Below are 24,515 nucleotides of genomic sequence, written 5' to 3' on the forward strand. Positions count from 1 at the left end.
TTATTTTAATTGTTAGTAGAAATACTGACTAGCTGCGGCCAAGGCAAGGCTCCTCTGGGGACCTGTTTGTGGTGTTCCCTTTCGTGAGCGTCTCCCCGTCAGCAGCGACAAGTTAAGATCTCCCAGCAAGGCGTTTTTCAAACCAGTGCCTTGTTAATTGCATCTAATGGAAGGTTTTAATCAAGATGTCCGATGGTGCTAAATCGAGCACCACACCAAAGTGCAAAGACATGTGATGTCCACGTTATCAGCTTTCCATTCTTGTAAAAAGAAGATTTTCTTCTTTAACCCAGGCTTGTATAACGGAGCCTGCTTTCATTGAAACGGTGTGGACTTCTCTCTTTTTTTTTTTTTTCCCTTTCCCCCCCCCCCCCCCCCCAAGGTGTCCCAGAAGAATCATTCCTTTATTCTGGCCAAGACTGATGTTAGTACGTTTCCTGCTTACCTTTGCTAAAATATTGGCTTCCAGTTCTTTCGCATTTCGCCTTCACACTTTTTAATGGTTGTAGGAATTAACATTTGTGGTTTGGAATATGAGAAATGCATTTTGAAGCGGCACCAGCTGACACCAGGTACAGCTGTGGCCCTGAATTTCGAATACTATTGATCGTTTACCAGTGAATAACGAGTTTTCTCGCTCTGCAGACTCTCAGGCAATGCCATAGAGTATCCTTGCTTTGCTTTGCTTTAGCTGTCCTAACTGCCAGTTAGCTTTTAGACCTGAATAAGGCTGAAGAATCTCATTGTTAGCTTAAAGAAGATGAGAAATAGCAATGACTCTGTATTTTCCAGGTGTCTCATGTCTTTTTTTCCCCCGGTTTTTAATTAAGTGCATGTCTTTGAAATACAGGATGGCTACTCATCAGCTTTTACAGACCAGGCAAAAGAAAAAGTCCTCTAAGGTAAAAACCTTGAAATGTGATGGTACTGACAATATTAGCTCTCCGTTTTGAACCTGGCATGTCTGTGCCTGGTGAGGTGGGAACAGTTTCTATTGTCTGCACTGTTCTTGGTTGGATTATTTCCAATTTAGTGAGTCCAGGAAGGTGCAGCATGGGGCTTTGACATGTGTTTGACTCAATAAATACAGACTTATTATGTGTGCATAGAGCTTTATTAGCAGGAAGAAATGCAACAAACTAATAGAGGAACTAAATTTAATATACTTTCTGCTGAGATTGTTCATGTTAAACTCACACAGTGTTTAGTATTTACATTCGCTCCAGTGGTAGACATGTACTGTTTACAACTCTTTTTCAAAATCGCTTTGAAAACTAGGTCTTGTGTACAGCGTTGACAGGTTCAGGCTACAAAAAAACCTGTGGCAGGCAGTAAACTTTGGTACGGCAGTGAACGGCACACCAGCACTGGCACTTGTTTGACTCCACAATTAACTCTGTAGAGCTAAGGTGGCAGAAAACGGTACAACTTTTTTGTTTTGGTAGGGGTGGCTGCCTGTTGAGTGCCAGCATTGATGCAGTGGAGGGGGTGGGAGCGTTCAGCTGTGATAAAAGGGAGGGAATGACCAACGCAGTCCTCTTCTGAGTAAATCATGCCAGATCTAATGATCAGTATCCTTACAACACTTAATCCCACCCATGTTAGACATTAGTCTTCTCTGTGTAGTATGAATACCAGAGAAATGTTAAAATTATGTTTCTAAGTTACCTTCTTTTTCCACCTGCTGAGAGTTGTTCCTAAATGTAATCCGTGTGTCACACTAAAATGGCGTTATTTTTGGCTTTCCCCTTCTTTTTCAGGAATCAGTGTTGTTCCCCAGCAAAATTGCCACTGAGCAGCAGTCTGTGGTGCTGGTGAAAAGACTTTTGGCTATCTCTGTGTCATGTATAACATACCTGAGAGGGCTGTTCCCAGAGAGCTCTTACGGAACTCGCTATTTAGATGGTAACACTTTCCATTTGTCCTGAATTCTTATTTCTACTTGCTATGTTTTAGCTATAATCTGCTTTACATGGTAGCTTCCAGCCGCTTATGTACGTATGAGTTCAGTTTATTAGGTAGGTAGCTAACAGGCCTTCTCAAGTCTGGATGCAGACAGTGCTGCTGCATCCAGTAGATAGAGAGCATAGAAGACAACCTAGAGCTGTTGGCAACTCAGTGCTTTTCTCTTAGTGCTTCTTTTGGTTTAAAATCATTTCTTGGCATTGCCAGCCCCGTGAATCGGGTCTCAGAGTCGGGAAATTGACTTAAAAATCAGTAAGTTTTAAAAAATTAACTCTGATTGGTGTGTTTTATTTTCCTTTGGATTTTTGAGCCCTTGACGTTTTCAGCTTTCCTTGCGAGACTGAAAGTAGATTTGTTTGTTTGTTTTATTTTGTTTGTGTTTTTTTCTGTGAAAACTATCGCACATAACCATATGGACTTGGGAATCAGATCTTTAAGAAAAAGACCTTTAAGAACCATTAATGTCTTGTCATAGGATCACTAGAATTAGTGATGCTTTGTTTCATCAACATCTTTACGTTCATTCGAGATGTGTTAGTAGCATGTGAAACATCTCCACGTGTTCCAATCTGTTTCCATGTTTTTGCTTATGCAGTTAGTTGGCCTGAAGCATGGTCACATGCACGTTGTGGGCTTGGCTGAGGGCACAGGAAATCCCACACTGGCTCTTGATCACCTAACCCTGAAAAGCCACTAGTCTATCTAATGAAACATCAGGTCTTTCAAGTGCCTTTTTGGTCAAGAATGTTAACATCTGGCCTGCTCATGCCTTTGAGGACACCGTGGTTGAATCCTAAGGTGTTATAAATTCACCTCTTCATTTGCAGGATGGGTTTCCTCTTGCCATTCTGAATGCCTGAAAACAGAGGTAGAAGGAACTGTGTGGAAAAGCTTAACAGAAACAGTTTATTCTGAGCACAGTCATTCACCTCATTTGGATGTTGGTGAAGTCTGAATGCAGAAGGGAAGGTGTTAGGCAATGGCGGAATAGATGGGAGTGGAGAAGAGGAGGGAGGAGAGGACGGAAGCTACTGGTGTTTCGAAATTAAGCGGTAACTCCATCACTTTTTCTGGGAGAACCCAGAGGATCCGAGGAAAGTCTTGGCATTTGAAAATGCAGCAATAAGCTTGTGTCAGCCCACCTGGGACTCAGTGGAAAACCAACATTTCCGCTCAGGAAGGACCTCCAGATAATGCATTTTATCCAAAAAAGGGAGGGTGACTGGCTTAGTTTCAGTGTTTGCCCAACAGCTGTGATAAGGATTGTAACTATGTGCTAAATCTGGTTTTGCAGACCTCTGTCTAAAAATTCTTCGAGAAGATAAAAGCTGTCTGGGATCATTGCAGATAGTCAAGTGGTAAGTGAGTAACAGTGAAACTAAGACAAGATTGTGCTGAATAGCAAGACATCTACCCCTCGCATTTTTCTTCTTCCTGAATTTGAAAATATTGTGCCCAGTGGGCGCTATCGACTATGCCAGTGCAACTCCCGCTGCTGCAGCATGCGTGCTTGGCCCTGTGCGTAAGCAAGACAGAATTAACTGACCAAGATCATGTGAGTTCAAGGTCTGTTGAAGTGTTGACTGTAGTGAGGTCATGGTCAGGCCTCAGAGCACACACAGGCAGCGTAGGTACTGAGAGAGAGTAAAGAAAATAATGAGATTGATTCTGTTGTTGTTTAGTCTCTTCTAGTTTCACTTCTGTAGGGATTCTTGTAGCTTGTTTTTTAGTATCTACAATATTTTATCTCCCTGGTTATTGTGTCTCTAAGTGCCTTACAGCTTTCTTGTGTGATATTTAGGATGTATTTCAGAGTTGGCATATTCCCAACAAGCAGAGACTCTGACTTTGATGTGCTAAGGAGATACCTAGCTGCACATCCTTTGACTCAAAGAGTAAATATCTGACCATTGCTACCTCAGATAATATTTACTCCCTTGAGAAAACCCATAGCTATAAGCTATGCATCAGATAACAAACATTTACAAGACTAGACATGTCAGGCCACGTTCACATTGAAGTTTCAGCCAAGCTCTGTGCAAGGCCGATGGGAAAAGAGCCATCAGAGATCCAGCTGGGGAGCTAGAATAGAGCACTGAGCAGAGCCACTCAGAGCCAGCCTTAGGCCTCGAATCCTTGTCTTAGGGTTTAAGTGGGCTCCAGGCTGACAGGATATGGCCCTAGAAATATAAACAATGCACAAATGCAGAAGGGAGGACAGTGCCTTTATGACGATTGACCTGAAAAGGACTCTGCAAGCCCAAAATGTTGCTAGCTGTGTTGTCTTCATTCCAGAAAAAATGCATTTTAAACTGTATCCAATGAGTGTGTGTTTATAGATCAGGAGATAAATATTGCTGGTTAGTGTTAACATGTTTTTTTCCCTGGCAGGATTCAAGGTTGTTTTGATGCTTTGGAGAGGCAGTATGTAAGTTTTTTCACGTTTTTTAGTGGAGTTTCCTATTTCTTCATAAAGTATGGACAAAACGATCTTTCCATTCCTGCTTTATATTTTCGTAGTGATCTTCCATGCACACAACACACATTTACAGCTGTGGGATGGGGGTGAAGACCCTGCCCTGAGTATATACATGTGAGACTGGGATTTTATTCTTTGAGCCCAAATATTGACAGCTGTTGCTCTCTAGGCTCGCCTGCACATGATGTGTGAACTAATTTTCAGCCTGAAATGGATTTCCCCTAGTTCTGTGTTCTACATTTGCGTTCTCTAATGTCTGGATAGACACTGCCAGTCAGAACTGAGGTCTTGAACTCCATGCCTGTTTTCTTGAGAGAGGTTCTTCTGTGCTTCTGCTTTCCTTCATCTCCTTTCCCCTAGTTTTTTCCCTTCTTCTCATTTTCTCTAACCTTGCTGTTATTATTTTTTGAAAATAATTCATCAAGTAAGGTACATAACTGGTTCCAGGACAAAATCAGCTAGCAAGTGATCATATTCCTTGCTGATTCTCACATAAAAACTGCTCGGCACATGAAAAAACACCAACTGTTGCCATCTCTGTCAGCACTGTTCATCAAACCAACTCTCATCTAGATCAGATGAAGTGGTGATAGTTTTGGTACTGATGATCAGATGGGCTCTTACACGTCAGTACAACTGTCAGTGTACGTAAGATAATTCAAAATGTTGTGAACTCAGTTTATTGCTTGCTGGCAGTTCTAGGAGGTATTTAGTCCTCTGCTATTTATGAGAGGCATAAATTAATTGTTATTTGACAAAGATTAAGGAAAAAACAGAGGCGTTTAATGTGTGTTCTAGGATTGTTTTCAAGAGTAGTCCCATGTACGTTTTCTTCCTATAGCACAAATTAAGTACCTTTGGGGTGTTTCATAGCAAATACTAGTCTTCAGTAGCTATGGGTGCTCTTGTAAAAAGAGTTTTAAATCGGCATAGCCTTTGGAGATTCGTTTAGGAGGAGTCCCAAGAGAGAAGTCTGAGCGTGCAGTTCTTGGGAAACCGCAAGTACAGCCAAGCAAACTGGCCACTAGGTGTTGCTGATGCTGTGCTGTGAAGAAACTGCATAAAGGTTTTTAACTCAGTTTGGGTTAAATGGGTCTATTCCTTCCCTGTGTGTAGGCAGTTACATTTTGATAGGTCTTTCTTTTCCTTGCCCACTAAGGTTAGATTTTGATTTTGTGTTCTGGCTTTTTTTTTTCCTCCTCAGTTACACATTGCTGTCCTCGCAGTAAGTAAATGAATACAAGGCGGTTTTCTTCCCTTACCCTGCTTGAAAGAGATATGGAGTCAAGGTTGTGTCAACCCATTTGTGCCTTTTTTAAGGGGAAGTCAAAATGTATGTATGTGGTTTTTAATAGAGCGGTGACCTTTCTTAAATATGGTAAATATGAACTTCCTAGGCTGCGTGGGAATATTTTGCTCAGTATGTCAGACTTCTGCCTCTGAGGCCCCCCATAAACTCCTAGAAGCACTTTCATGTGCTTCATATCATTGCTTCCTTTAAAGTCTTGCCTCCGCCCTTGGAAGCTGCTGCGTCTTCTCCATTTTCCCCTGTAGAAGAGTTCTCCTTATTAATCTGATCCTGAAGAAACCACACACTAGCAGTTACATAGCAAGTCTTTTGCCCTGGTCCTTTGGAAAGCACCAAGAGCTATGCATCTATTCTGTGCATAATCTGAGTAGTTAAATCTCAGGCATCAGTAGTTGCCGGTGAGGGTTGGAATGGGAATTAACCTCATTCCTCCGCAATTACACAGATGAGCGTCTTCTACCTGTCTTTGAAGTGGTAAGTATTGACTGCTGATAGAGGAAGGCTGTTTCTCAGCCATTCCTTTCTCTGATCCCACGCTAAAGATAGTACAATCTCTGTTGTAAAATGAAAATACCATTGTTTAGCCACTTTTCACTGGTTCAAGTTATCCAAGGGGAGAATGCCCTCACTGTGCTTTCTTATAACAGATTTACACCAATCCCAAGGAACCGGAGGTAAGAAAGAGTCTTAATTAATCTTTGAGGCAACTGAAGGCACGGGTGAGTAGATTTGTATTCAGAGTGGACTTGTAGGCTTAAATTCTACCCTGACAGCGCTGCTTAGTGACCCTGTTTCTCCTCTTGTGCCTTCGCTCAGGAATGACAGCTCAGTGAGCTGGATTGTGATCAAACGCTCCTACCAGGCGCTAGGCTGTGGGCCCATCTAGGGCCTCAGGCAGGGATGTTAACAGGCAACTAACGGGAACGTTGGCGATTTTTGTTTTTCTTTCCTGAAGAGAAGAAACGGGAAATTCAAAATCATGCTTTTACGAACCATCTTTTTAACAGCAGTGTTGAGAAGGGAGCTGTTTTTTTCATGCAGAGAGAGGTTTAGGACAGAAGTTCCGAATCACTTCAGAGCCGGGATGTATGTGTTGCATAGCACCTTTCAGTGTTCTCTGTTGTGTTTCTATTTTGCCTACCTCTAGCTGGTGGAGGCAGACGGGGTAGTGTGATATATAAGGGAGGTTCTGCATCCGTGCTGTCTCCGCAGAGCAGCTGCAGAGGACGGCTGCAGAATCTTTGCTCACCTGATTACAGTTCTGCTGCATCACACCTCGGCATCTCGGGAGAGGGCGAGAGTTTAGTCCATACCAAGGCTGGGATTGGTAAGGAAGGCTCCGAGTTAAGGGCTCAGCTGAGCTCCTACTAATCAACCTCGTTGCCTCTGGAAAAAGTGAATTATAGGCATGGAATTGGACTACAATAGATCCTTTCTCTTGTGGTGAAGTAGGCTGTCCTTCCTCATTATTTTATCCTCTAAAATTGTAGCAAATCCTTTCCAAAATGGAAAATCATCTTGTTTTTTTAAATTCTCTCATAAAACTCTGGGACCAGTGAAATTAAGCAACTTTTGCGCATGCAGTATTGTTTGTGTTTCCTAGTATGAAGAGTCCTTCAGGCCCTTGTCTCCGTACAGAACTGAGCCAGGCTTCCGTGTGACGCTGCTTCACCCATGAAGCCTCATATTTTTCCTTTTCATAAGGAAGGACCGTCAGATAGACGTTGTGATGGTTGGCTGGCCCTGGTGCCTCATTAGAGATTTAGGCTGGGGAGTCAGGCCCACAGAGGAAGTGGAAGGAGGAAGCAGGAAGTTTGTAAATTTTTTGTGATTCTTTCAGAGCTAGGTAAGCTGTGGTTTTCAAGAAAACTTGCCAAAGCCTGTGCAAGCAATAACAGAGCTAAAGCTGTCGTCATGTCATTAAATTAATATTGTGCTCTGGCATAAAGTCGTGAAAGGACACTGCTAAGTTCAGTACAGATCTTTACACTTTTTACTAAAGGAGACCCATTTCTTCTCTTCCCCTTTCTTGTTAAATCTCTAGACAGTGACAGAACTGTATCAGTTCAAATTCAAGTACCAAAAGGAGGTGCCCCAGATGGATATCATCAGGTAGGGGTTTGCTTTTATTTCTCAGAATTACACTGTGAAAACTCTGTTCCTGAAGCATTAAGAAGAAGCTGCACTTCATGACTAGAGCATATATGAGTCGCTAAGCAGCTGTAAATATCAGAGTTGAGGATAGTCACCCTACAGGATATGAACTGCTGAGCTGATGAGTAGAAACGCTGTTACGTAGTGCGGTGAGGCACTTGAAGTGCACCAGAACTGAATTAAGGACAATTTATAGAAATGGTGCCTAATCAGGGTCACGATGCAGAAACGGGCACCATTGTTGAGCTTGCTACTGTCTCAACTAATAATGGGTGTTCTTCCACTTTCACAAGACAGCCTTGTGCTTTCAAACGAAGCTTTTTCAGGTTTGATCCCATTCACCGTGATCCTGCACCCGGGATTTGTTTCCTTGGGCATTTGCATACATGTATTCTGCATGAGCAGTCTTGCGGGGGTGACCCAAGAGAACTTTCGCTTATGATGCCTGAGCTGATAGTGCAAAATGTTTGGCAGGAAGCAGCAACTTTTTGCATCTTTTTGTCTCTGTCTGTCTGTTAGATATTTTAAAGCTGTGTTTAGTAGGCCATAAGCCTGTGTAGTTTAAAGTAAATACTATCAAAGGCCATTGGCTATAACCAAAGCAAAGAAAAAGAATTAACCTGTTTTTAGTTTGCTTCTGCAGTTGCCATTGGTGAAAAATAAATCTTTGGGCCTTGGAACCTGCTTGTACAGCAGGAGAGCTCTGCTGTCCTGTATGGTCCTCAGGAAACTCCTCCGCAGCGCTCCTGTAGTGTGCCATTTGCTGCTCTTTCTCTAAACACATCCGCATAATTTGTAGTATGTGGCAAAGTGATGTTTCCGTTGGGAAAATCTGAACCATGTCTGAGTCGAGTGTCCTGTTGACTGTACCCTGTATTTCCACTTTGAAGCTGCTGTCAGTTGTCCTCACTACGCTGAGGGAAAGAAGAGACCTTTGGGATCTGAAAGATAATAGATGGCTCGAGTACTTTATTTTTTTAATCAGCCTTACTCAGGTCAATCATTAGTTCCTAGAAATAACAATGGTCCCCACATGGAACTCGGCATCCTTTGGTGTCCTCGTACTGGCCAAGAAGAGGCTAAGTAATCTTGCTGTTGTGTTTATATCTGTTCCATCGAAATCTCATTACTGCTCTGAGGCTTCGAAGCCCGTGGCATCAGATTCCTGGGCTCTGTTCTGTTTCCTCAGTGACTGACACTGCTATCGCAGGGTCGTGCATGTACCTGCAGTCGTTAGTAAACTGATGTTCTGGCATTGATCAAACTATTGTGTCATCTTTGCTATCAGCTCCTTCAGCTGATAACACTGCTTTTATACACCTGCAACGTTTATTGTCATGTGCAAACTCTGAGTTAATCATTCTGTGCGAGATGTTTTGTGGGTCTGCATCATCGGGTCTGAGTGGTAAAGGGAAGCTTTCTCCTAAATGGTTTCTGCCTTATTTTAGGTGGATTTTGGAAGAATTCCTTGTGATGGATACTAGTCCTTCAGAGAGGTTCATTTCCTTAGCTTCTACCTTTTGACACATTCCTGCATCAAATTCACAATGTTATTCCCGTATTGAATGAGTACTTGACCTGTTAATTCCCGTGGAAGTCTCATCTCTTTTTCGCTTGTACTCTTTCCCCTTACCATTTCTATTCTGCTACTCCCAAGACTTGTAAAGGTTATGTGTAAGAGAAGGCCTACCTTCTCTTTACTCCACTTCAGGCATTGCCAGCATTTCTCCTCTCACTTGATGTACATTTCTGAATATACAGGATTTAATCTAATAGCACAGTGTGCTCAGCACAGAGTTTTGCTGTTGGCAGTTCGGAGCCTATCAAACCATACCCTGGGAATTCAAGCTATTCAACAGCCAGTCAGTTTTCATGACGAACCAAGAAACTTCAACTGGAAGGGGAAATCAGTGCTAACGAAGCTGTTCCTTCCAGTGGTTTAGTCAGTCAAATTCTCTCCGCTCTCTTAGGTTACTTACTGCTCGTGAAACAATTTGGGATGATTGTGTTAGAGACGATCCAGCCTGTATATAGTGTCATCCACCTGCCAGTGGTCTTCCAAAGACATAATTTTGTAATGGGGGAGCTACATTTTTTTTAAGGCCCCTTCTCATTGAAAGCTAGGGAAGTTTAGGTTCCTTAGTCACATAGTGATTCATCTAGTCCATCTTCAACCATCTAAAGTTAGCTGGCTGATCTAAGCTGCTCATCTCATCCACCTCTGTAGTCAAGAGAAACAAACTCCTCCAGAGGGCGATTCATCCCCCTTCTCTTAGACGTTTATCTCAGTCTAGACTGCTTGCTTAGACTAGCCAGCTGACATTTGGATGGGCGAAGGAGGTGAGAGGAATGCCCCTTAGTCACTTTTGAAAAATGTGCTTCTGAGCTAGTTTTTCTTACATGGAATTGAAGTGAGAACATGCAATTCACTTCTCTTCAAACTGCAAAATGGACTTGAAAATAGCCCCTGTGATGAATCGGCTTTATATGGGATTCTCACCTCATTCCTGTCATTCCTGAAATTGCTTAGGTGAAAGGCACTTGTTTTATGGTCCTTTGATCCAATTTAATCATGTTCAAACAAGTGAGTCATGGCATTTGTATAATGGGGTCCATTGCCCCAGCTACAAAGTCTGTTCAAATGTAAATGCCATGCCTCTTAGTTTAGAGCTGTTGTTTTGCTGATGCCACCCCATCCCTGGAGTCTGTTTCACTTCCCTGTTTATCTGGAAGTTACATAAAGGCATTGTAGCTTTGTTGCTGGTGGTTTCAGACAAGTCAGTGGGTGCACTGTATTTGTAATTAGATCGTGAATATTCATGACTGAGGAAAACAACTCTGTTATTCTTCTTCCGACTGTAGCAACCAAATGAACTTTGTGAATGGGGTGTGCAGCGAGGATGTCAAACAGGCCAGCAGGCTCCTGATCCGTAAACTGTACCTGTTAATGCAAAACCTTGGGCCGCTTCCCAATGACATTACCCTGACCATGAAGCTCCTCTACTACAATGATGGTAGGTGGAGAGCAGTGTGTGCTGTGGGGAAAAATTCCCTTTCCATCAGTTTGATGCTAATCATGAGCCCCTGTAATGTAAGTAAAGCATAGAAAGGTGAAATGGTAGAAGCTGTTAACTGATGACAGTGAGAAATGGTGTAAAACAAACAAAAAAGCCTTCTGACACACGGGGATGGCAGGTGCTTTTTAAGAAGGGGTTGAAAATCCCTGTGAGAAGTACAGCCATGCAGTGTGAAAAGGAGACATCCTTCTCCTTCACAGTTTTTGTGGTGGTGTTTTGTTTGTTTTTTTTTTTTAAGGAGCAGGCATCCTGCATTTGTCAGGTTCTGCTCCAGAAAGTTGAGCACATTAATGGTATCTCAGCATCCTAAAGTCATTATTTCTCTGAGCTCCCTGATAACATTTGCTCAGCTCATTTTTTCCTTCACATTCTCTCCCTTCTTCCTGAAAAAAAAGACCCAGAATATTTTTAGTAGTTGATGTTGTTACTTGAGGCTGGTATACACTTGTTCTTTATAAATCAGATTAAGGAGAGATGGAACTTGATTTCTCTGACATCAGTGGGTTCTTTCTTCCTGTGTAGTAACTCCCGAAGATTACCAGCCCCCAGGCTTTAGGGAAGATGGCAGCCCTGGTGACCTGTTGTTTGATGGCGATCCTGTCAACCTGAGAGTAGGGTCAGTCTCCACTGGGTTCCACCTCATGAAAGTGAGAGTGACAACTGAAAAGAAAAGAATGGGGACAACTGAAAGCAACCTGATCCAGAAGAATGGCCCTACTGAGATCTCCCATCAAGGGTTAGACTGTGATGAAGAGGAAGAGGAGGGGAGCACAAAGGTATAGAAACAGCTCTATTCGGTTCTCGCTGGAGGAATGGAGTTTATCTAGCAAAACTCTCCTTAAAAAAACATTTTCTCAGAATCTTAGTTTAATAAGGGTTTTGACTTGTGTAGGGCAGCAGCGCTGCAGCAGATTGAACACTGGGGCTGGAAGTTCATAAAGTGGATTTCATTCCAGCACATCCACTGATTTACTAAGAATCTAGTATATTCTCCCAGGAGAGGGCAGTGATTGTACAGAGAGACACAACACACACGTGTGCACACACACGCGACACATGCCGTGTGCACACGCACACATGCACACTTATACCCGGACATGCAGAGAATGAAGAAAATTGCAAAGAGTTTTACACTTCCACTTGGTGTTTCTCAGGACTAAGCTATGTTCCACTGTGTAGTTAGGTGGGATTCTTTCCACTTACTTGTAGCCATCTAAATGTTGTGTGTTGTGTGTAATTTCTCTAGACCTCTCTCTGCACTTAGTGGAGGAGGAGGCGTGTTTAGCAGGTAATTCAGATAATTTCCTTATACACCAAGGTAGGCTGGAATGAATGGTCCTCTGGTGCTGCCCCTCCAAAATGACAGAAGGGGCAGCCTGGACTAGTAGCTCAGAGCTGATGATTTAATTTTAGGTGGTCAGTGCCAGGGAATAAACCTCAACATAATAAGTAACGCTTGAAGACAGGAAGGCATTTAGGTTGGAATTCTGTATTTTCTTAGAAAATCTCTCTCTTGAAAGGCCTGTAGGCTTGGGAGAAGGAAGGCCTGGACACTGAGGAGCTGTGAAAATCTCATCCCTATTAGTGCTGGGTTTATGGATTTACCACCTGGGTATATTTTTTAGGTTATGCTATTAAGACAAAGCATCATTTCCTTTACAGAATCACCCTCTCCCTGTCAAAGCAGATTCCAGTGACCATGGAGAGGACAAAAGTGACACTCATCCAGGCTGGAAAACGGAAGCATCTTCTTTTTACTTTCAAGGTACAGGTAAATGCCCAGTTTCAAAACTGAAAGAGCTTGTACTCATGACTGTGTCCTAGCGTAATATTTAGGTTTTCTCACTTACTGTGAAATGGATGAACAGAGTTTGTCAGGCTGTTTGAACTATAATAAAGAGCTTGTTGTATGTGCTTGGTTTGTTACAGAAACATTCAATTTTTTATCAATCTTTCCACCTCTTTATCTCAGCAGGGTTTTTTTTCAGATACGGAGGAAATGCACGGTTCATCAATACTGAGTTATATTATCTACATTTTCACCAAAGCTCTTTTCCTTTAGCTGTTCCAGTTTGATTTTGCTAATGACTTTCATATGTGAAAACATACATGAAAATACATGGGAAAAAAAGCCTTTTCTCACTCTTCAATCAGCCTAGTTTCTGATATACCATGCTGTATTGGACCACTGAGGCTCTCAGATATAGCCTGTGGAACAATACCATCTAGTGACAAAACGGTAAATAGCATTCCTGAGATCCCCAGGCAGTGGAATAAAGAAGCTTGTCTGCCTATGAAGTCACCTTTTCAGATCTTTCTCCTGCAGATTCTCCCATGATTAATAAGGGGTGAACTCATACTGCCACCTTTTCCACTTTGGGGATATTAACAGGATCTTCCTCCTCTAACCAGTTGCCTGTTTTTGTGAAACTGAGGCGCTTTGGGACCCGCCATCAAATTTTATTGAAACTGTCTAATAAGGTCAGTAGTTATTAGTCAGGGGATAGGTCCCCTCACTCCCCATGCACACACGCACTTGGATAGAGCATATGCAGGCATAAGTTTTGTTTTCTTAGGAAACCAGGTTAAAATGGCATTTAAGTATAATTGATAGGAGCTGCTGCAAGTTAATGTGTTGCACGTTCAGATGACACTTTATTCTGAAATCTCTGTTTCTAGGAATAAACTGCCTGTGTTGGCACTGCCAAAGGTTACACAATTTCAGATCAAGCATGCGATTTTGCTGCAGTGGTTTAGTCAGACTTCTGGATTATTTTTTTTTCAATTAAATTTAGAGTTTTAACTTTGGAGCTAATTTTGATACAATGTTTGGATTGTAGGTGGAAAGAAGACGACAGGCATAAAGGAGACAGGCAGGATGCCTTGCTCAAGGCCATCCCAGCAGGTGAGCATATCTTAGTGGCTCTAAGATACGCCAGGCAATGTGGAATTCATTGCCACGGAACATTATGTCATCTAGGATGGCACAAGATTTAACTAACATTAGTGGATTTATGCAGTATCAAAATACATGGAGGCTACAAAGTATTAAGGCACAGGGATACAAGCATGAAGAAAGAAACTTTCCATGGTCAGCTTACTTCATACAGGACAGGAAGGCTCTGCAAGAGGGATCTGGACAGGCTGGATCGATGGGCAGAGGTCAACTGTATGAGGTTTAACAAGGCCAAGTGCCGGGTCCTGCACTTGGGTCACGACAACCCCACGCAACGCTACAGGCTTGGAGAGGAGTGGCTGGAGAGCTGCCCGGCAGAAAAGGACCTGGGGGTGCTGGTTGACAGCCGGCTGGACATGAGCCAGCAGTGTGCCCAGGTGGCCAAGAAGGCCAACAGCATCCTGGCCTGTATCAGAAATGGTGTGGCCAGCAGGAGTAGGGCAGTGATCGTGCCCCTGTACTTGGCACTGGTGAGGCTGCACCTTGAATCCTGTGTTCAGTTTTGGGCCCCTCACTACAAGAAGGATGTTGAGGTGCTGGAGCGTGTCCAGAGAAGGGCAACAGAGCTGGGGAGGGGTCTGGAGCACAAGTCATATGAGGAGTGGCTGAGGGAACTGGGGGTGTTCAGTCTGGAGAAGAGGAGACTGAGGGGAGACCTTATCGCTCTCTACAACTACCTGAAAGAGGGTTGTGGTGAGGTGGGGGTTGGTCTCTTCTCCCAAGTAACTAGCGATAGAACAAGAGGAAATGGCCTCAAGTGTGCCAGGGGAGGTTTACACTGGATATTAGGAAAAATTTCTTTACTGAAGGGTAAAAGCCTGGAACAGGCTGCCCAGGGTGGTGGTGGAGTCACCATCACTGTAAGTGTTCAAAAAACATGCAGACATGGCACTTCAGGCATGGTTTAGTGGGCATGGTGGTGTTGCATTGATGTTTGGACTTGATGATCTTAAAGGTCTTTTCCAACCTTAATGATTCTATGATTCTATACATCCAGTACGAGAATTTTGTACTGTTCTGTGTATTTGGCACTTGTGAATTACACACAGACTAAATGTATCAGTGTCCCAACCAGGCTAGTTTACCTGTGTGTGTTTTTGGATTAAGGTTCTGAAATCACCACCCTGTGTTAGGTTTGAAGGGTGTGTTTGTCTGTTGCCTAACACGGTCTTCACCTCTCCTTTCTTGCTTCCAGACTATCTTTACATGTGAGTCACAGGTACTTACTGCATCCTGTCCCTTTTTGGCTACCCCTCTAGGATAGGAAGGATTATCCCCTGGAGGTGCTGATCTCTTTTTCAGTGGTTGTTGGGGCAACTAGGGTAGATCAGGCATGTCATTTTAGATAAGTAAAGTTATGTGAAATTAATTCCATCCTGAAGGCTGCCCGGGCCAAACCCTGAGTCAGAATCAGAGTTTGAATTCATAGGCTTGTGCAGAGGTTTCTTCAGTGACAGGGCAAATCTCTGAATGCCACCAGACTTGCCACTTGATCCTCCTCCCATTCAAATTAGTTGAAAATTGTGTGAGCTTGAGTGTTCAGAAGTTGAATCTTTACAGGATAAGTTAATGAGAGTAGGAAATTGCTACTAAAATTTTCCCCGCCTCTGTTGAAAAGAATCCCAGGGTGTCTAACCCAGACAGCAACTGGAGACTACAACTTAACGTGTCATTCAAAAGGCATCTGTGAAGTATTTGCCTTGACTCTGGATCTTAGAAATGAACTTCTGTGCTTAGGCTGGTATTTTTCAAACTTTAACCACATATTTTTTTGTGTCACATCCTCCAGTTTCCTTCTGATCATTGTTTATTCTGTCGTCTGTGTGAAAACAGGAGCCTTTCTTGTTTGTAACTCATGGTTGCCCCACTGATTCATGCTCTGACATTCTTTTAGGTTGTCACGATTGTTAAGCAGGGCACCAGACACCTCTCTCTTCCAGCATGTGAATTTCATTAGAATACAGTAGCAATAGCAAGAGTGTCTGAAGGTGGTGGAAACAGTATTAGTTGCTGAAAAATGGAAGAGTCACTTTATCCATTGTATTCTTCCAAAAATCTAAAAAAACCCCAACCAAACCCAAGCCCTCTGCCTGGTAGATTCTGCATGTCAGAGGGTTTTTTTAATGTATTCTTTCATACTATTTTTTTAAATCATCATAGCTTAGAAGTTGGCTAATATTTCAGTCAGTTTAGGGAAAAACAAAGTCAAGTTACTAGTTAAAAAGTGCAGATCATCATTGTAAAGCCAGTGCTAATAAAAATTTGACACTATTTTCCATATGAGAGGGACTTTCCCTTCTTTTCTGAGGGAAGTGGTTAAAACAAATGACCATTGTGTATTCCACTTGAATCAGGAAGCCAAACTGGTGAGTGAAGTTTGTCTTAAAAAATGAGAACAAGCTTGGGTGGATGGGAAGTCTGTTAGGTGTTATCTAACAGGGTCAAGTATAGGTAAGGTGGGTAGAAGTAGTCCTGTTGGGGTGTGAATGTGAGCACCTTGTTGCTATACAGACTACAGTACAGTCAAGGAATAACATTTTCCACTGTCAGGTGTGTTCAGAGAAGCTCTCTGCTTTAACGAGCTATGAGGTCTCCGGAGTGACTTGTTTTGTCCTGGATTTTGATGTTTCATCAGCCTGGTGTGTGAGGGGCCTTGAGGAACAACCTAGCCTGGGTCATGGAGGTCTCCCTTTATTGGGGCAGACATGAACCCTTAGACTTGCACTGCTAGTCCGTGACTTTGAGTGTTACATTTCCACCAGAAGAAGATCCCCTTGAACTAGCTCACAGAATGATCACTCTCATACTGGCAGTACTGCAGCGGGGCAGGAAAGACTGGACAGCAAGGAATGGGCAAAGGGAGGTCCGGGAGGAAGACTTGCCCTTCTGGTGGTGGCACAGTGTTAGCTGTTCATCTGTCCATGGAGCAGCACCACATGGATGTGGATTTAAAGGTGCTCTCTATACAGCTAAACATTCAGGCCAAGATTTTTCAGAACTAACTAGAACAATTTGGAGTGTCCCAGAATTTGATATCTGTACAAGGATTTGATATTCAAGAAGTGCCAAGTTCAAAAATGTGGTACCCACCGTCACAAGTTGCTTTTGGAAATGTGGATGAGCCCCTTACTGCTCTTCCTCTGAACTGCTTTATTCTTTCTGGTTCCTTGGTTATCAAAAATAAAAACGGTGCTGTCAGAACTGAGTTTATTGGTCATTATCTTTGTGACCTATAGCTCTTCAGGAAAACCAGGAATGGAAGTATTAAAAGCTTATTTTTATCTAATCAACATGGGAGAGGCAAAGGATGCGGATCTGCCAAAAGAGAAGCAGTTATTCCTGTCCAGTTAGAACTGTAACTGGCCTTTAGTAACGGCCACGGAGAGTCTCTGACAGAGGGCTTTTCAGATTGGAGAAAAATTTACATGTACTCAACTGGCTCGTTATCTGCAATCTCATGATTGATGATACTTAGGATCAAATGAGAGATTGCCCTTTCCCAGCAAAGCATCTCTGTACTTAATCATCCAGAGTTAGACACCAGCATGTAAATTAACCTACCTCTGCTGACTTCAGGAGAGTTTTTCTGATTGCATCAGCCAAGGATTTGGCCCAGTGTACTAACTTTGTGCATCTTGCTACTTTCCACTGGCCTCCTAGGAGTTGTGAAGAGTTGAGTAAAATAGGGAATTGATTTCGCTTATAGAAATCTGCTGATGAGAATGGGGTCCTGCACTGTACTTAAGATGATAACTTCTTGAATTCTTTGGCATACTCCTTTATCCTTTTGTGAATCGTTTAATGTTCTTGTCCTGCACATTGATTTTTGTAAGCCTTCTCTTCATGTAAGCAAACATGTTGCAGTGGAATGAGTTTGGAATGAAACAGAACTAGAAGATGAGTAAAATCTGACCGTGTGGACGCCTCTGCAGGCTTTTATCTCCCATCAGGAAGCTGTGGGCTGAAGTTCTGGGGTGGTCCTTAGAGCACAGTCTCATTGCACAGTGAAGCAGCCATGCAGAGAGCCCTGAATCGCCCCTGACCAAGCCTGCGCCGGAGCTGGAAATGGTGTGACCGTATCAGCACAGCACAAGTCGGTTCTGCCTCCCAAGTTTCTGGCTTCATTAGCTAGTGCCAGACACTGCTTATGCCGCTAGACTGGCCATGCTTATGTTACTAGACTGCTGTGGGACATGAGGAAGCGTGTTGACAGTTGGTCTTGTGTGGACATAATCATTTTGGATCAATGATAGCTCAGGGGTCTCTGCACTGCGATTCACTGCCTGCTGTAGGCATAGTCCTGCCATGTGGATTCGCTCTCTTAACTGGAGCTGTCTGAAAGTTAGATGTCTAGGGAGAGATTCAAACCGAAATGTTGTAAATTAGTGCTGGTTTAGACCTTAGAGGATAGCCTGTCTGGCCTCCAGCTGCTGCTCCCATGCAGAAGACTTGGCTACCTGGCCACGTCCTCTTTCTCCGGGGGACTGTGTCAGCAATGGAAGCCAGTGTGAACAGTCTTTCGTGGATGACACATTGCAAGTAGTGTCTGTCGTGTTTGCCAGTGATCAGTGTCCTGTTGGTGCCCAGGGTCATGGTCACCCTGATGCAGACTCTTTGTGCCTTTGCTGAGCTTCCGTGTTGTACACAGCTTCTGTCTGAAAGTGAAGGTCGGCACAAGTGGATCCAATTGCAGAATAACAGCTTGGAGATCAAGACCTTTGTTTGTCTGATTTTTCCCAGGCAAACCACTTTTAAAATTGCCATGACAGAAAGCAGTTGAAGGGTGAAGCCTGCCATTTGCAGAGCAATAGGAAAGCATTTTTCTGTGGCAATGTCATTATCTTGAACTTTTGCAGAAAAGTAAAAAAAAGAAAGGTTTATCTCTAACTGTCTATCAAGAGAGCTGTATCTGATGAGAAGTTCCCAGAACATTTTCTCCTCCAAACCAGCTGAGGCTACACAGACCCAAACAATGAAGAGAGAAAGATTCAGAGATGAGCTTGCCTCTCTCCTTCCTGTGAGCTCAGGCCATTCTGGGAGGAGTGAGACAGGGAGGTCAGGAAATTCCTGGCTTCTCTCAATTCACGTCAGATCCTTAGCTGTATCTTGGGGCCATTCATCCCTTGCATGAGTTATCCCTGTCTAGTGTGCAGGAAGCAGTTTCCTAGTGATCTCTTCATTCAGAGGTGAGGCCCACCACCCCGCAGATCTGGGGAGATTTAACCCTTGTGCCCTCAGATTCCCTGACGGCTACCCCAGGGACACCCGCGGGAAGACGTGGAGCTTCCATGCTGGCTGCCTTTACATACGTTCATAACGTCCATTCTAGCAACCAGACCCTCTAGAGAAATTTGCATAAATTAAGATTGGACAGATGTAATATCCCATGAGGGACTAAGCTGTGTAGCAGCCTAGTAGGCAGAAGGAGTGTCCATTGTTTTTCGCCTCCTCCATTACAACGCTGTGATCTTACAGGAGGAAGGCTTCCAGTTTCGGGAGGCGTATTGAATTGTGATCCTGCCATCAGAACAGTCAGCACAGCAGCATACAGTGTGATTGAGGGCCCTGGAAGAGGTTATAAGGAGAGGGTTTGAAAAATTTTTTTTCATCAGGTATTTTTGAAGATTTTTTTTTTTTTACACTGTGGAAAAATCTGTTCATTAGTCCTTTAAACAGTACAAGATACACGAGGTACAGAGTAGGCCTGTGAGGCTTCCAGTTTGCGAAAAAGAAGTTTTGTTGAATGTCAGAGATTTTAACAGTGAGCTATGGAAAAGGAAGAGGACTAGTGGTAGTCAGTGATGTGTTGGCATAGCTTCCTGGGGACAAAAACGTGGCAAGTTTCCACAGAAGCACCACAGTGAGTGTCTTTCATTCTTCCACCTGCGTAAATTGGCTTTCATGCTAACCAGCATTATTCTCCTCCACTTGTACAGATGAAAATCAGGATTAATTCCACTGATGTCAGTGCGATTGCTTTGCTGGAAACTAATACGAGTCCAGTGCTGAGCCCTGCATCGAGCGTTTAACCACTGTGCCACCTTCACAAAATCACTGAGGTCAGAAGGGACAATTAGAGATCGTCATGTCCAACCTACCTGCTCAAAGCAGGGTGAAGTGGAGCAGATTTTTCAGGACCTTGTCCAGTCAGGTATTGAGTATCTCCAGGGATGGAGACTTCAACAACCTCTCTGGACAACTTGTGCCAGTATTTGATCGCTTTCACAGTAAAAAGAAAGTTTGTCCTTATGTTTTAATGGAATTCCCTGTATATCAGCTTGTGTCCATTTCCTCTTGTCCTTTCACCGGGCACCATGGTGTACCTTGTGAACCTTCATTTTTGCTGTGCTTGGAGAGCAGGGAGCAGCCAACTGTCAGTGAGTAGACGGGAATTATTGCTTCAGAGAGAAATGGCTGTTCACCAGGGATGCCTCAGGTCTTAGATCAGTTTAAAGAGTCACTGGCTTCATTTTTGAAAGTGGCAAGTGTTTGCTGTGCTATGAAGTCAATGTTAGTTGCAGGATACATCAGGCACTGACTCTGATTAAAGTTTTCTGATGATGATTGATGTCCCCTGACACCTGCGGATCATTTTGCCATATTTCAGCAGTTAAGTCTTGTATCTCAGTCCTCATTCTTCCGGCTCACTTGATGGAACTGGACTTCTTTTGACATTAATGTGCTTCTGAATTTGTTAGGATAGTTACAAGGTACCAAACTAAACACTCCATGTCCCTAACAAAGGGAACTCTTCTGAGGGCATAAAATTTGCCAAGTGCCAAACCTCAGCATGGGGCAGGCCAGGGACAAAGAGGGACACAGCCGAACGCTCTTGTGCAATTTTAGCTTTTCTACATAGGATGCCTTGGGAAGCAAAACACATGTCAGAAGAGCTGTAAATTTGCTTCGATTTATGCTGGGAATTTTTGGCCGGAATACGTGGGGACACTGGGGATTGAAAATTGCAGAGCACAAAACTAGGTCCTGATTTTGTCTATCTAAGAATAGCTGCGTAGCTGTGGTCTGCTTATTCTGTTTCTTCCACCAGTCTGTCTTGGGAAGGCTTTAATCTAAGTCTAATCTATTTTTAGCCTGATATCTTCTCCAGACAATGTGCAGCTGTCCTGTTAGTTTTATGCCAGAAATTAGTAACACTTGTATGATTCACAAGTTAGCTGTATTTTTACAGAAAAATTGTGCGGCATAATATTACTTTTTTACACGTAGTGCAGTATTGTAGAACAGGAGATTCAAACTCACTGTGTGTTCATGGTATGACCTAGACCCAGAGCTACGCCTTGGAATCAGAGTCAGGAGATCACGGGTCTGTTCCTGTTTTTGCTACTCGAATGGACTTGTCCCACCTGTCCCGTTGTCAGCACGGTCCCTTTGCAGGGTAAGCGTACGAGGCCCTGGGCCTTGTCCTATATGCTTTTATAACACCTGGCTCATCAGTGGAGCGGAGGGCCTGGAGTGGTTGTGTAAGATAAAAACCCGACATTCATACCACTCAAGCTCTTCCATCATTCTATGTTAAGCATCCCAGTACATGGGAAAAATTAGAACTAATCAACTTCTGGAGGCTTTGATTGTATGTTAGTCAATGGGAGGGATTTCCTGCTTTTCACCACACCGTTTAAGAGGTTTACATTCTAGTTAAAGTCAAATAAACATACGTAGGATCTGACTTTAGAGCAATATTTCTGGGGAAGAAGCATGAGTGTTTGGTTAAGCATGGGACCTGGAAGTTGGACTTGGGGTCTGTTCCTGGCGCTGAGTTCCTACGTGAACTTGTAGCTGGGCAGGGGCAGGACAGGACATGTTGGCTTTGGTGAAATACCTCACACAGTTGACATCTTATTCATTCAATGGATGAATAGTGCTTGTCTAGAGCACTTGATGGCTTGCATCGAAGTTTCTACTCTTCTCAGGTTCCTGTTAGGCTGCCTGTGGTAAAGGGGAGGAAAACTGTCGGAGAACTGGAGTGGACCCTGCGTGAGCAGCTGCTCGTTGTGGCTATTTCTCCTGCCTCAGAAGTATCTCATCCATGCAGAAAATGTAGGAGGGAATAGCAAAGGGGTAAAAACTTTACTGAGTGGTAGCCTGTGCTGCAGAAGATCCATTCCTCAATAGAGGAGATAAAAGCACCAGCTGTACCTGATACTCTCTTTACGCGGTTTAGGCTAAAACAGAGGGAGAGCTGCCTTATTCAGATGACTGGGGGCCGGGAGACTGGGGATCATCGCTTTGCTTTATTGTGTGGCCGGCAGGACAGGGCACAAACCCTGCAGCTGTGTTAGGACTGGAGAGTTTCTGGATACAGTGTTTCCCCCCTCTGGGCCCTTTACTTCTAAAGAGGAAGTGGACAGGTTAAAACGATGCCAGGGAGAGAAAAGTAAATAACTGCCTAAAATGCCAGTTTGAGCAGCTGGATATCAGGTGAGGAGCTGTAACACAGAGATCCACTCATCACTCTTTCCTCAAGTAAATACGCCTTGGGCAGCGTTGGAAGTTTTGTCAGCTTGAGTGTGCAGGACGAAGGAGAACCTGCCTGTCCCACTTTGGCAGATTCTTGTTTGTTTTTATGGAAAGGAAGTTGTACTTTCTGCATTAAGCAATATTGTGTTGCTCATAATGAAGAGGAGGGAAGAGGGGAGGAAAAACAACTTGAAACACGATAGAGAGGCGAAGTGAGGTTGTTTCAAACTATTTTGCTGTTAATCCATAATCAGAGTTATTTCACACATTAGAAAGACCATTGCTATGTAGAGATTACCGAAGCCTCATACCAAGGTCAGCTAGAAAGAAAGCCTTGATGACGTGAGTGGGGAATTCTATAGTGACCACATCTTGTAATCTGGAGACCTTGTGCTTGTCTCCAGGATGCATTCTGAAATAGCTCTTTAACTCCTTGTGTTTATCCTGCTTCAGTTACAGGATTCCTCATGTTCTGCGGTGAAATTGGAGTAAAGTACTCCTGTTTTGGAGCAGGAACTCAGTTAGCACTCTCTTCCCTCTTCATTCACCTTACTTTCATCCAAATGAACTTTCTTTTGGAGACAATGTTGAAGCAGTATGCTGTGGTGTGTCCCTTCAGCTCAGTTCCAGTGAGAGCAACAGAGAGGTTACATTGCCAGACTGTGTGCTTTGTCCCTTCTGGGTGGGCAGCAACACATGTTACTCTCTGCAGCTCCAGATTATTATTGTAAAAATGCAAATATTTTATGTGATAATGAGAATAAGTGAGTTTGTCACTTGGCACAGCCAGCACTTCAACTGTTGTTCTGGCTGTCCGTCTCTCTGTGGTCTGACCTGCCTGTACCATTGACCCATTTATATTCTAACGTATATTTATCTGTGTTTTTTAACCTTTTGGTTTGTAGGCCCCTGAATATTTTTGAGGGAGGTTTGTGTCTTTCTAGAGGGAAGTTAAGCCTCTTGGAAAAAAGCTTGCTTTGCTTAGTTATTTTTCACAGACTCACAGGTAGTCTCTGAAGTCTGAGACCACCCAACTCTTGTTGAATTTCCCCAATGTACACATAGAGGTACTGTATGGCTCATCCTGAAAGGCTGTTTCCAGTGACCACAAATTTGACATGTGCCCCCCTTCTTTTACATACTTCTATGATTATCTGAGGTTGTTGAAAAAGGCTATGCCCTAGAAGCTATTGTATTTCTCAGAGGTTTCCTTGCTCCTCGTTGTTTTCTTTTGGCAGTGGGGATATGGGTACTGTTCCTTGTGCCACCAAAACCATTCATTGGCCCTGAACCTAAACCTGTTGCATTCGCAAATCTTACAGTCCCAATTCCATCCAGTATTCCAATTTTCATTCCTTGCCTAATTGCTTTTCTGGAGAACAGGATCACAGTGCAAAAAACCCACGAGGATCCAGGAAAACACATTGTAGTTTTGGAAGTTGTATTTCTTGACTCATCTAGCAGGAGCCTGTACCATGAGACTGATCACTGTTTCTGATGGTTCTTACAGATAAACTGCCTGAACCTTGCATTTAGCCAGGAAGAGGTAATAGGACCCAAGAAGAAAAGGAAGGTCAGTGAACCAGAGAAGCTGCTTCTGGAAGGCAGGAAATGGTGTTCATTCTGACACACAATACATTTGGAAGGTGTGAGTTTACATTGTCATCTGACTAGTAAAGACCTTTACGCTCTTCCAATATTTAACTCTTCTACATACCACATGTATTTCTGCATATTTGTTTCTCTAGTACAAACTTTGAATTCCGAAGAGACAGCAAGCACCATAATTGTCCTGACGTTGACCGACAGCACTTGTTTGATGTTCTAAAGTTGAGGATTTATGATTTCATGTGAATGCTGTCTGTGTGCTTCTTTCTTTCTGTTTCTCTCTCTCACAACCCCCTGCCCCCCTCACTGGCTAAATTTCCTCCTCTGTGCTAGATTGTCCTTTGCCATCAATATGTCATCAATATTTAATGGCACTATTTCAAGATGAACTCCTGTTCAGCAAGCAACAAGTCTCGTGATTCACTAGATTGTGCTTAACTTCATCCTATCTACTGTTTCCGGAGCATAGATTTTTTTTTTTTCCCCCAA

General features: G+C 43.3%; 1 protein-coding gene across 1 annotated transcript; it reads left to right on the top strand.

The window, feature by feature from the left end:
• Nucleotides 1-851: 851 nt before the first annotated feature.
• HORMAD2 (HORMA domain containing 2) lies at nt 852-24,045 on the top strand (the record flags this gene model as incomplete). Its single annotated transcript, XM_082007475.1, has 12 exons — nt 852-902; nt 1,761-1,905; nt 3,260-3,323; nt 4,357-4,393; nt 5,649-5,669; nt 6,401-6,427; nt 7,798-7,865; nt 10,770-10,921; nt 11,507-11,760; nt 12,647-12,755; nt 13,825-13,889; nt 23,929-24,045. The coding sequence occupies 12 exons, from the start codon at nt 852-854 to the stop codon at nt 24,043-24,045; spliced, it is 1,110 nt and encodes a 369-aa protein (XP_081863601.1).
• Nucleotides 24,046-24,515: the final 470 nt, after the last annotated feature.

Source organism: Phaethon aethereus (genome assembly GCF_964289735.1).
Source record: "Phaethon aethereus genome assembly, chromosome: 17".
Lineage (NCBI taxonomy): Eukaryota > Metazoa > Chordata > Aves > Phaethontiformes > Phaethontidae > Phaethon > Phaethon aethereus.